Source organism: Hyla sarda, chromosome 4, assembly GCF_029499605.1.
Source record: "Hyla sarda isolate aHylSar1 chromosome 4, aHylSar1.hap1, whole genome shotgun sequence".
Taxonomy (NCBI): domain Eukaryota; kingdom Metazoa; phylum Chordata; class Amphibia; order Anura; family Hylidae; genus Hyla; species Hyla sarda.
Window position 1 is genome coordinate 372,864,740 of NC_079192.1, and position 13,429 is coordinate 372,878,168.

General features: G+C 45.9%; 1 protein-coding gene across 6 annotated transcripts in view; it reads left to right on the forward strand.

The window, feature by feature from the left end:
- FAXDC2 (fatty acid hydroxylase domain containing 2) overlaps nt 1–13,429 on the forward strand; it is a 125,881-nt gene that overhangs the window by 91,708 nt on the left and 20,744 nt on the right. For 5 of the 6 annotated variants that reach the window (XM_056516811.1, XM_056516814.1, XM_056516815.1 and 2 more), the window contains exons 4-5: nt 7,521–7,624; nt 9,608–9,729. In XM_056516811.1, coding sequence (XP_056372786.1) covers nt 7,521–7,624; nt 9,608–9,729 — 226 coding nt within the window. Of the gene's footprint in view, nt 1–7,520; nt 7,625–7,879; nt 7,974–9,607; nt 9,730–13,429 lie in introns of all 6 variants that reach the window. The other variant, XM_056516816.1, reaches the window with a different exon arrangement.

Consider the following 13,429-nt stretch of genomic DNA (forward strand, 5'->3'; position numbering starts at 1 on the left):
CCAAAACCCCCTCCCCCTCTAAACAAGTGGGAATCCCACTCCCCAGCAGGTAACAGGTAATGAAGACTTCACTTTTTTCGCGGATGTCCACTGGGATCCCGCTTTCCCAGTGTGCACTACCATCATAGCCGGACATCCGTACCCAGTGTGCAACCAACCTTCCCCCGACCATTTGAGTAAGATGAGACCAGCATTAGGTAGAAAGTGGTTATAGAAACAAGGAATCAGATTTTAGTTAGTAAACAGAGAGACAAGAAAGGATGAGAAAAAGGCAGCCAAATTACGGAAACATGAGGAAAACATGGGAGATCCCCCACGATAAACCCCAAAGAAGGAGAATAGTAAAAGAAAGATGAAAAAGAAAGACGTGGGAAGAAGAACTAGGAGATATAAAATATAATAGGAACAGAGTTCGTTTTCCCTGTTCTACGCATGATGGCAGTCCTACATATCAGACATCACACTAGTGCGGAGTCCCCACACGTCACCACAAAAAGTCCTCCAGGGGTAGTCTGCCCGGCACAATCTGAGGCCAAAAGAAGAAGAAGAGAAAAAAAAAAAAAAAATCCAACTGTCAGACTCCATGCAGTCCAGGAAAATATCAAGTGCCACAGTCCTCCTTCGTGAGAGAACAAAAAAGGTGCGAATCACTGGATGTGAGGGGCTGAAGAATCTTTAAAATCTATGACCCATCATGGAGGAGAAACAATAGACCATCTCACTCCATCATAGTGACCGGCTGTGGCGGGCTTGTGTGACGTCGTCTCTTGTTATGTTCCGTGGCAGTATTAGCCTCCACCGCCGCTCTCAAAGCCAGCACCGCTTGAGCCTCCTCAGGTGTGCGGTAGGTGTCAGTAGAGCCATCTGGTTTGAAAATGCGCAATGTGGCTGGGTACTGTAAGACAAATTTTCGTTGCTGAGCAATCAGCTGGGAACAGATGGGTGCAAAAGCCTTTCTTCGCTTAGCCACCTCGGCCGAGAAATCATTGAAGAGGAGGACACGGTGCCCCCTTATGAGCAGCGATGAGGTCATCTTCTTGTATGTAGACAAAATGAGTGCTTTGTCCGCATAGTTGAGATACTTGGCAATAGCTTGTCTCGGCCGGCCAGCATCAGAGGAGGACGCAGCAACGCCCTGCGATTTCTGTGGCCCCAATCTATGTGCTCTTTCAACAACATACTTTGTGTTCAGTCCCAGCGCCCGAGGTAACTCCTCGGCATAGATAGATAGCAGCTGGTGTGCTGGGATTGTTTCAGGCAAGCCCACCAATCTCAGATTGCTCCTTCTGGAACGATTCTCTAGGTCATCTGTCTTTTCTTGTAGGGCTTTAGTGAGTTTCAATGACTGTTGGAGCTGCTGTTTAGTGGACATTATTTCCTCCTCTACTACACTCAGTCGTTCCTCCAACTCTGCTATCTGCCCAGTATGAAGCGCCACCTCCCCCTGGACAGTGGAGAGCGCTGCAGCGATGGTGCCTTCCAGCTGCTGTTTTATGTCAGGTAATATAATCTTCGCTACCTCTGCAGCCATTAACGTGGCCAGTGTTTTAAAAGACATAGGCAGTCCAGGTATGAGCAGTTCATCTGTACCTGAGTCTGTAAAAGGCGTCATCTCTCCTGTCTGCTGTGCGGCCTCGCCTGCGGCGCGAACCGCCGCCATCTTACAGACACTCGTCTCCCCTTGCTGCTGCGATGTGTTATCTGCACGCTGGCCGCGTCCGTCCCCGCTCCGGTGTAAAAACTTGTCCATCCGGACCTCTGGGCGTTCCGGAATCTGTTGAGTACGGGTAAGGACCCGAGAATGCTGATAATAGCAGCGGGGGACGGCTGAACAGTCGCGGTCTGTACGGAGCTCAGTCGCTTTGCTCCCTACATCCGCGCGCCGGAACCGGAAGTCCTGTCCGGATGTTTCTATTCGGCCTTCATCAATTTTTTCATTGTAACATCCACTTTGAAAACCAAAGGTCCTCTAGCAGTGGATTTTGAGGCTTCCCCTTGATCAACATCCTGGTCCCTTGACCGGATGGATCTAAGTAACCTCTGAGTCTTTTCCACAGGAAAAAGAGGCTGAGAAAGTACTTCCTCTACAGATTGCTCTGACTGGTTTCCCACGGACATGGCGGAGTCCTCCACAACCGAAGGAGGACTGGACGAAGTTCTGGGTCTCTTGGCGGATAGGGAATTCTTTATTTCCAAGATAGAGTTTCCCATGAACTCCTTCATCCACACAAACATGTCATGGACCGTCGGCTCAGCAGGATTGGCGGGTGGCCGACATCCCGGACATCTATTGTACTCATAGGAATCCGGTAACAGGGTACCACAATCGGCACAGGTCAAGAGGCGGATTTGCGACCTCCAGACAAACGGTCACTCGAGGGAAGAGTAGACATTGCCTATGAGAAAAGAAATCAATAGGTTAGAAATAACCTTACCCAAAATGTTGCAACATAAAAACTAATACCTATTAGGTAAATGGAATTTGCTCTAGCAAAAAACCCAAAAGGTACAGCAGTAGTCACACAAGTGTAAGTACTCCAGCAGGACAGCAGCAAGAGACCTACTAAAGGTCCAGCTGCCTTTTATAGGGGAATGGGCGCCAGATTTAAATTAAGCCCTGCCCCCTACAGGATGTAATGGACCTTACTGTGCAAAACATCAGATTTATATTAAAATATAGATTTTATCAGATGTGCCACTTCCCAGACTTGGAAGGGGCAAAAACGCAACAGGATCTGCGAAAAATCCACAAGAATTAGGGCAATCTGCGCTTAGAAGTCAATTAATTGTTTAATTACTTGGGCGGAATTAAAAATTCCACCGTCCTGCCAGCTTCACAGGGGCAGAACACCCCCACTTGTGCTGCTGGTTAGGACGTAAAGGGAATGGTGTTTTTTTTTTCTATTTTGTCTCACAATTATATTTTTTTCCATTTCGCTGTAGATTTTTGGGTAAAATGACTGATGTAATTACAAAGTAGAATTGGTGGCGCAAAAAATAAGCCATCATATGGATTTTTAGGTGCAAAATTTAAAGAGTTATGATTTTTTAAAGGTAAGGAGGAAAAAACGAAAATGCAAAAACGGAAAAACCCCAGGTCCTTAAGGGGTTAAACCCCAGGTGTACCAAGTTGGCATCCTGCTTATAAAGCCTCACTGTTTGTAGACCTGTGCCCGCTGGTCCTGATGTTGCTCTAGTTCCACCCTGAAAAACTGCTTTACTTACCTGTGCATACTTGCTGCAGTTATATCTACAGTATATACACCATATATACCTACCTATTGGGTTCATTGTTGTAACTACCTTTGGGGTGTTATACTAATATTATCATGCTGGTCATTATTGTACCTTCCTGTGGGTTGTTGTACTAACATTATCATGCTGGTCATTACAGTACAATTCTGTGGGGTGTTTTACTTATATTACCATGCTGATCTTTGTAGTACTTTCCTGTGGGGTGGTATACCAATATTACCATGCTGGTTAATATAGTACCTTCCTGTGGGGTGTTTTACTAATAGTACCATGCTGGTCATTGTAGTACATACCTGTGGATTGTCTGTTCCCACACTATCAATTTGTGGTGTCCCGGTACCGCATCCTATACGGTACCTGTATAGAGGTCCCCATAGCCAGAGTCCCTAGGACATTGGGGTCCTTCTTATCTAGTCCACCCCTTGTCACCTCTCATCTAGATATTAGTTGTCTAACAGTTTACTTAGGATTTATATAAATATAATTGTACAAATGTATATAAATGGTTAATTACCTGTACGGAGCGTAGCAGGACCTGCGGGTCACGTGATCAGGTAAACTCTATGGTTTTTGCTTAACCCCTTAAGGACGCAGGACGTAAATGTACGTCCTGGTGCGGTGGTACTTAACGCACCAGGACGTACATTTACGTCCTAAGCATAACCGCGGGCATCGGAGCGATGCCCGTGTCATGCGCGGCTGATACCGGCTGCTAATCGCAGCCAGGGACCTGCCGGCAATGGCCGCCATTAACCCCTCAGGTGCCGGGATCAATACAGATCCTGGCATCTGCGGCAGTGCGCGATTTGAATGAATGATCGGATCGCCCGCAGCGCTGCTGCGGGGATCCGATCATTCAGAACGCCGCACAGAGGTCCCCTCTCCTTCCTCCGTGCGGCTCCCGGCGTCTCCTGCTCTGGTCTGTGATCGAGCAGACCAGAGCAGGAGATGACCGATAATACTGATCTGTTCTATGTCCTATACATAGAACAGATCAGTATTAGCAATCATGGTATTGCTATGAATAGTCCCCTATGGGGACTATTCAAGTGTAAAAAAAAAGTAAAAAAATGTAAAAGTAAAAAAAAAGTGAAAAATCCCCTCCCCCAATAAAAAAGTAAAACGTCCGTTTTTTCCTATTTTACCCCCAAAAAGCGCAAAAAATTTTTTTATAGACATATTTGGCATCGCCGCGTGCGTAAATGTCTGAACTATTAAAATAAAATGTTAATGATCCCGTACGGTTAACGGCGTGAACGAAAAAAAAAAAATCCAAAATTCCTACTTTTTTAATACATTTTATAAAAAAAAAAATTATAAAAAATGTATTAAAAGTTTTTTATATGCAAATGTGGTATCAAAAAAAAGTACAGATCATGGCGCAAAAAATGAGCACCCATAACGCCGCTTATACGGAAAAATAAAAAAGTTATAGGTCATCAAAATAAAGGGATTATAAACGTACTAATTTGGTTAAAAAGTTTGTGATTTTTTTTAAGCGCAACAGTAATATAAAAGTATGTAAAAATGGGTATCATTTTAATCGTATTGACCCTCAGAATAAAGAACACACGTCATTTTTACCATAAATTGTACGGCGTGAAAACGAAACCTTCCAAAATTAGCAAAATTGGGTTTTTCGTTTTAATTTCCCCACAAAAATAGTGTTTTTTGGTTGCGCCATACATTTTATGATATAATGAGTTATGTCATTACAAAGGACAACTGGTCGCGCAAAAAACAAGCCCTCATACTAGTCTGTGGATGAAAATATAAAAGAGTTATGATTTTTAGAAGGCGAGGAGGAAAAAATGAAAACGTAAAAATTAAATTGTCTGAGTCCTTAAGGCCAAAATGGGCTGAGTCCTTAAGGGGTTAAGGACCTTTGGAAGTCCCTGTGACGTATTTGAACCATCATTCCTTGTGCCGGTGAGTGACAGTTATTCGGACCAATAGAAACGGCCCTGCCCCTGCCTATATAAGGGAGCGGCGGCCATTGCTCTCTCTCTCTTGTTACTGGGCTGTTGACAGGGAAGGATCTGCGCTGCTGTCATCAGTGAGTTTAGGCCCGAGCCTTGCGGCGACGGCTGATATCTTCTCAAACTGTGAGTGTAATCAATTCCTAACACTCTACAAGATCACCGGACCATATCTATCCCCTAAATCCGGAGGGATCTTCGCAAATTACCCTAAATTTAGAGACTTATATCAACGGTTAAGGTCCGCAACAACTGTCAGTCAATGAAGTGTATGGAGACTGTATTAAAGAGACTGTTACTATTCATTGGATGTACCGCAAGCCTTTAAGTAAAGTTTATTCAAGTTCAACTACCTTGTGGACCTTCAGTCATTATTTGCATGCACCTATCGTTACTAGGAAGGGCGGCGATAGGCCTGAGAATTACCTCATCATACTACCCCTCAGCCTGGCGTCACAAACAATAGGGTTAACCTTAACCCCTGATATACTGCAGCAATACCCTAACTACACTATCCCTACCCCAGAGGCATACCACAAATTCTTATGCCACCCTCTGGTTTATGCAGCTGTTTTTACAATAACCACTTTTTGGGTTGTTTGACTGCTGTAATATCTGTAGTGTTTATTAAGCTATTTCTATGATTGTGTCTGTTATAATCTCCTGGATTTAACCACTGTGTCCTATGGTCATATTGCAGCTGGATCTGACGAAAGAATTGAAAATCCAGCTGCTGCCATATCCCTGCCGGACCCATGCCGCACCCCATTTATTTAAATGAGCCAGACGGAGTCAGATTTTGGACCAAATCAGTCCGGCAACAAAAACGAATATGGTTAAAAAATGAGCTGACCCCAGTCACTATGTGACTCCATTCGGCTCATTTACATGAATGGCGTGTGGCATGGGTCTGGTAGGGATGCGGCAGCAGACGTTTTTTTAATCCTCCTGCCGGATCTGGCTGCCATATGCCCAAGTGTGAATGCCCCCTTAAACTACTAACATTTTAGGTATATTATTTATTTTTTGCTTCTTGAATCTAAGTCTGCAATACACATATGTAAAGTCATCTGCTTCCATACATTTAAGGCTACACATTCTTGCAACAAAGGGCTCAAATTATAGCAAAGAAAAAAAGTGGCTTAATCTGTCCCACCCACTTAGGGTACTGTTTTTCAAGTTATTTGTTATTGTGCTGCCATAGGACGATCATGTGATCAGCTTTAAAGGGTTAAACCTTAGGTGCTTACCGTATTTATCGGCGTATAACACGCACTTTTTAGGCAAAAATCTTTAGCCTAAAGTCTGTGTGCGTGTTATACGCCGAAAGGCAGGGGGAGAGAGGCCGTCGCTGCCCGCTTCTCTCCCCCTGCCTTTCCTGGGGTCTAGAGCGCTGCTGTCGGCCCTTTTCACCCCCTGGTTATCGGCGCCGCTGCCCGTTCTGTCCCCCTGACTATCGGTGCCGGCGCCGATAGACAGGGGGAGAGAAGCGGCGCCGACAGCCAGGGGGAGAGAAGGGGCAGCGGCACCCATTGCCGGCGCCGCTGCCCCGTTGCCTCCCCCCATCCCCGGTGGCATAATTACCTGAGTCGGGTCCGCGCTGCTCCGCTGCTCCAGGCCTCCGTCGTTGCTATGCGCTGAACGGCGCCGTGCATAGCAACGACGCTGGGGACGCACGACGGAGGCATGGAGCAGCGCGGACCCGACTCAGGTAATTATGCCACCGGGGATGGGGGGAGGCGACGGGGCAGCGGCGCCGGCAATGGGTGCCGCTGCCCCTTCTCTCCCCCTGGCTGTCGGCGCCGCTTCTCTCCCCCTGGCTATCGGCGCCGGCACCGATAGTCAGGGGGACAGAACGGGCAGCGGCGCCGATAACCAGGGGGTGAAAAGGGCCGACAGCAGCGCTATAGACCCCAGGAAATGCAGGGGGAGAGAAGCGGGCAGCGACGGCCTCTCTCCCCCTGCCTTTCCTGGGGGTATATCGGGGTATACACGCGCACACACGCACCCTCATTTTATCATGGATATTTGGGTAAAAAACTTTTTTTACCCAAATATCCTTGGTAAAATGAGGGTGCGTGTTATAGGCCGGTGCGTGGTATACCCCGATAAATACGGTAATTCATTTAATGCAAATTAACTTGTTATTTGGGTTTACCTAAAGAGCTTTAACCCTTTTGTTATCGTGCTGCCTACGGACTTCAGGAAATGAAAATTTTGGTACATTCTATTTTTGCCTTTTTTTTTTTATATATCTCTTCTCTCTTTGCTGTGCTACCATCCTAGGCATCTACAAGTTTTTTGGGGTGCATCTGGTGATTTCTGGCAAGCCCTATGGGGCAGGCTGCACAAGTATTATGGGGGCAATGAACTGGCTTTATACTGTCTGGGTGAGTCTAAGTCAATATCTACTCATCTAATGTGCTAAGTAATTGTACTGTATTGCATCTATGGTATAAAATTAATCCTGTATACTTGACAGAGATGCTGTTCAGAACAGCATATAGTATTACTACTTAAATGAAATAAAACCCTTTTCCTTGTGACTGATTCTAGTATGTCCCTGATGTCTGCTAATCTGCTAATACACATGCCATGCATAACTAGGCCCTAGCAGTATTTTAATCCAGATTTTGTATTCTCAGTAGAAATTAATGACTCCTAAGCTCTCCGAGGCTCCAGGGTACATAATCTTTATAGCTGTCTTCCTATGGGCATGCAGTCTTGTTATCAATTTAGGTAAGGGCTGTATCTGATACATTCACTACACTGACAGTATAAATAAATCGAATGTCGGAAGTCACTTGCCCTGTGCATCGATTATGCTGCAGTTTCTGGTGGAGGATACAGGAAATTGCAGATATGAGGACCTGATATGAGGTCGAAATAGGAGGACGGGATATGAGGTCGAGATAGGAGGACGGGATAGGAGGTCAGGATATGAGGATGGGATAGGAGGTCGGGATAGGAGGACGGGATAGGAGGTCGGGATATGAGGACGGGATATGAGGTCGGAATATGAGGATGGGATATGGGGTCGGGCTATGAAGATGGGATATGGGATCGGGATAGGAGGATGGGATATGAGGTCGAGATAGGACAGGATAGGATGTCGAGATAGGAGGACGGGATAGGTGGTCAGGATATGAGGATGGGATAGGAGGTCAGGATATGAGGACGGGATATGAGGACAGGATATAAGGTCAAGATAGGAGGATGGGATAGGAGGACGGGATATAAGGATGGGATAGATGGTTGGGATAGGGGGTCGGTATATGAGGTTGAGATATGAGGATGGGATGAGGTCTGGATGAGGACGGGATATGAGGTAGATATAGGAGGACGGGATAGGACGTCGGGATATGATGACGGGATATGAGGACAAGATATAAGGTCGAGATAGGAGGTCGGGATAGGAGGACGGGATATGAACACAGGATATACGGTCGAGATAGGACGACGGGATAGGAGGTCAGGATAGGAGGTCGGGATATGAGGACAAGATATGAGGATGGGACAGGATGTCAGGATAGGAGGTTGAGATATGATGATGGGATATGAGGTCGGGATATGAGGATGGGATATAAGGTTGAGATAGGAGGATGGGATATGAGAACGGGATATGAGGATGGGATAGGACGTCGGGAGAGGAGGTTGAGATATGAGGATGGGATATGTGGTCTGGATATGACGATGGGATATCAGGTTGGGATATGAGGACGGGATATGGGGTTGGGATATGAAGTCACAAGCTTCCTCCTTTGTTGATTTTCCTCCACAACAAGAATTAGGAAGGAAAAATCGGGCAACGCCGGGTACTCGGCTAGTTGTTAATAAAAATGAATGGAATATTCACATGTGAAAATCCTGCAATAGCAAGTGTGCCAGCACATTTAATGGGCCAGAACGTGGGCCCTCAGTGTAGGGTGCTCTAGGATACAAGTATAACTCTGAATAAACCAGAACCGGAAGATGCACAAGTACATTAATTCACATTTTTGTGGGACAATCATATGAATTAGAACACAAAAGGGGTGAGGATTAAATAAATCAGACCAAAATGTGGGTGAGGGGAAGCTTCTTAAGTAAGTATGGGTCTAAAATCCAAACTTTGCTGATACCCATATTGATAATGTGGGTGTGTGGGAGCCCTTGGCAATGTTGTCATCAGGGCAGTATATGTGGTACTACTGCAAGGGGGCTCTGGCAAAGAATAGGTAGGCACCCTAATAACCTTTTGGTTCTTGGTTCATTTGGTTTTATTTTAAATCTATATTTATCCATATTTTTGTGCTATTTTTGTTTTATTGTAAATCCATATTTATTCTTTATCCATATTTATATATAATGTGTTTTTTCGCCTTTTTGTGTAGGGGCCATGACAATTCCCAGTCTTTTCTTTTGGACGTACAATGCAGTCCTGATGGTGATTGACCTGACTGGAAGACCAAACTTTATAACACGATATAGAATTCAGCAGGGAAAGAATGAACCGGTACGTATGCAGAAACAAACTATCTGCTGAGATTTTCAAGGTGCATAACATTATTAAGTCCTATTGCACTAACATAATCTGCAGCATTGTAATATCAGTCCCAGTTGGCTGTCATTCTATTTACTAGTATCATACCAGTAACAATTTATAGTTATCACCAAGTTTTGGAATGTCTTGGAAGACTTGACTACCCAGATGCAGCTAAAGCAAGCACTGGGTGGATAAAACCCCATGCAGATGTTGCACCTAGACAGGTGGGAATCCAGATCCCCAGGACTGTAGGATAAAACTGCTAAAAATCTTAGGGATTATTCAGATATATAAAAATTTGTGGCAACTTCCAATCCCTCACTTTTTGCTCAGCTTGCTACTTCCGAGACTGACTTGTTTCAGCAGTGATGGCTTGGTTACAATTACTGATTGAGGCAGAAACGCTGCAGTCAATGATTGGCTAAGTGAGCTGTCACTGACAAGATGTCTCGGAAGTAGCAAAATGAGCAGAGAATGGAGGATCAGAAGGCATCACAGTGGGAGCCGTAGGGGACCCGGGTAGGCGAGTATGCTCACAACCCCAGTACCATATAATAAAAAAATAAAAGATATACAGTCAGGTCCATAAATATTGGGACATCGACACAATTCTAAAATTTTTGGCTCTATACACTACCACAATTGATTTGAAATGAAACGAACAAGATGTGATTTAACTACAGACTGTCAGCTTTAATTTGAGGGTATTTACACCCAAATCAGGTGAACGTGTAGGAATTACAACAGTTTGCATATGTGCTTCCCACTTGTTAAAGGAACAAAAGTAATGGGACAATTGGCTTCTCAGCTGTTCCATGGCCAGGTGTGCATTATTCCCTCATTATCCCAATTACGATGAGCAGATAAAAGGTCCAGAGTTTATTTCAAGTGTGCTAATTGCATTTGGAATCTGTTGCTGTCAACTCTCAAGATGAGATCCAAAGAGCTGTCACTATCAGTGAAGCAAGCCATCATTAGGCGGAAAAAACTAAATAGATTGGAGACATAGCCAAAACATTAGGTGTGGCCAAAACAACTGTTTGGAACATTCTTAAAAAGAAGGAACGCATCGGTGAGCTCAGCAATACCAAAAGACCCGGAAGGCCAAGGAAAACAACTGTGGTGGATGACCGAAGAATTCTTTCCCTTTCCCCTTCACAACAGTTGGCCAGATGAAGAATTGTAACGCCGCTGGTTGAAAACCACCGGCATACTGTGTGTCCTATTTCTTACTTACATCAGGTGACCTACTCTGTACCATGTCCTGCTTCTGCCATGGCTGCAGTTTCTCCTCTATCCTCTAGGGGCTGCGCACGAGCACTGGCTGAAACTTATAGGGCCAGTGTGAACTCCCTATTAGATTCCCAGCCAATTCCTTCCAGGTTCCACCTATAAAAGGGCACTCCTCCCTTCCTGTGGTGCCTTAGCAACATTGTAGTTTACTACAGTGAAGGGCTCTGTCTGCAGTGTTCCTGGTTTCCAGTGTTCCAGTTTACTACACCTGAGCTTTCCTGCTCTGCTGTTGTTACAGCACCTGCCTGCTAAAGTCACCTAAGTCAGCTCTGCTGCTTCTGACACCTTCTATTGCATCTGCCTGCCCCACTCTGCACGTTAGGCCAGCAGCCACTTATGGCACAGTCGGTCCATGGACTGTGTCAGCAGCTGCAACTTCAAAGTGATCGCCAAGAGCAACTGCTGCAATTTATGAACTCTATTTCTGCTCGCCTGGATGCTTTATCTGCACCTGATCCAGCCACACCACAGGTCCCAGCAACTCCTGTGGTTCCTGATGCACAGTTGTGGTGGCCCAGTACAGGAGTTGTACACCTGTACCCTCGCTGCCCTGTCAGGCTTCCTCCCAGCAGTGTCCCCTGGACCCCCCTGCATCTGTTCCCTTTGTACAGTTGGTTTTATGCTATGTATTGTATATGAGTGTTGTATTTTTAAGAATATTTGTCATGTGGTTAACCTGTTGTCATGTGAGTGTAACCCAGTGAGGTGTCAGTGACCTAAGGGTGACCTATAGGACCCCACCATAGTCTCCCCTATATAAGTCCTGGGAGGAGTCTCTTCACTCTCTTTGAGCTCAGCTCTGAGTCTTTTCTGAGGTCCAGCCAAATCAAGTCCTAAGAGTGTGTCTGGAGTCCATAGGAGGTCCCAAGTCAGTCCAGCAGCCACATGTCTTCAAGTAACCTATAATTGGGGTATAGTCAGTCCCATTCAAGTCAAAGTCATCCGTCTTCAGTCAGCGTGGCCTGCAATATTGTCCCAGTCCACTACAAGTCCCAGCAAGCTCTGAGGTCTCTGAAGTCACTGGTCACCTCTGTGGGCCTGGCTAAGCTGTATAGACTGTTCCATCTGTCACTCAGTAAAGCTATCATTGTCCTTAAGTCGGCGTCGGAGTCATTATTGCCCAGTGTCTAGCCCAAGATCCAGCGGTATACCTTCGGGTGGACAAACCACGCCCTGGCGTCACAAATACAAGGCGTTAATGCCATCTGCCCCTAGGGTTATTCCATCTGCCCTGCATCACACCCTCTACCAAACAGTGTTCACACCTGTTTCCAGCATCCAACTGCCTTTGCCTCCACGCTATGACGATGATCCGAAGTCCTGCAGAGGATTCCTGAACCACTGCCTGATCCATTTTGAGCTTCATGGTAACAAGTTCCTGTCTGAAAGAGCAAAAGTTGCCTTCATCATCTCCTTCCTCTATGGGAGCGATGCGGTTCAGAGACTGTTAATTTGTAAAAAATTTTGACTGCTTTTTTCACAGACTTTGAGGAACCAGGCCGTGCATCTTCTGCAGCTTCTGCTCTCCTGGAAGGGATCTCCCTGTCTCCCTGGACGCTCTAGTCACTTTGGCCACACGCATAGACGTGCGTCTCCAGGAACGTTTCTCCCAGATCGCTCAAGCTAAGTGGACTTCTGAATTTACTCCTGCTGCTTTTCCGCCTGAAGAATGCCTGAAGCTCACTGATCTGGAGCGTCAGCGTCGTCTGACTGAAAACTTGTGTCTCTACTGTGGCGGAAAAGGTCACATTGTATGCAATTGTTCTTCCAAAGGCGAAAAACCGCAGTCCCTGGGGTCTATTGGAAAAGTGACTCTTGGCAATAAAATTTACTCCCTCATGCTCTGTATTCCTGTGACCCTGTCTAAAGGAAAAACCTGCATCCCTGGATTCTGGCACTATTGGAAACTTTGTAAGCAAAGCTTTAGTGGACCTGTACCAGCTACCTACTACGCATCTGAAGAAGCCACTTGTAACGACATCTGTTGATGGTCATCTGCTTCCTATGCCAATCCGCTACATTACCACCCCTCTGAGGCTACAAGTGGGCACTCAATATTCTGAGGAGTTACTGCCCTGGTTGCAACAACATTCTCCTGTTCTAGATTGGTGTACGAGGAATATTCTCCGCTGGGGACCTTAGTGCCATATCTCATGCCAGTGTGAGATTCATTCAGCATCCTCCTCAAAATCCATTCCTGTAGGCGCTAAGCCTGATCCTGAGGCCGCTCAAGCGAAGCGGAATCCTAAACTGGCACCTGTTTTTCAGACACATGTCCCGACCCCTGTGGCGTTACTGCCTGATGAGAAACTAATGAACCTGGAGAAGAGGGGGTGCAAGGAGGGGAGTACTATTTCTTACTTACATCAGGCGGCCT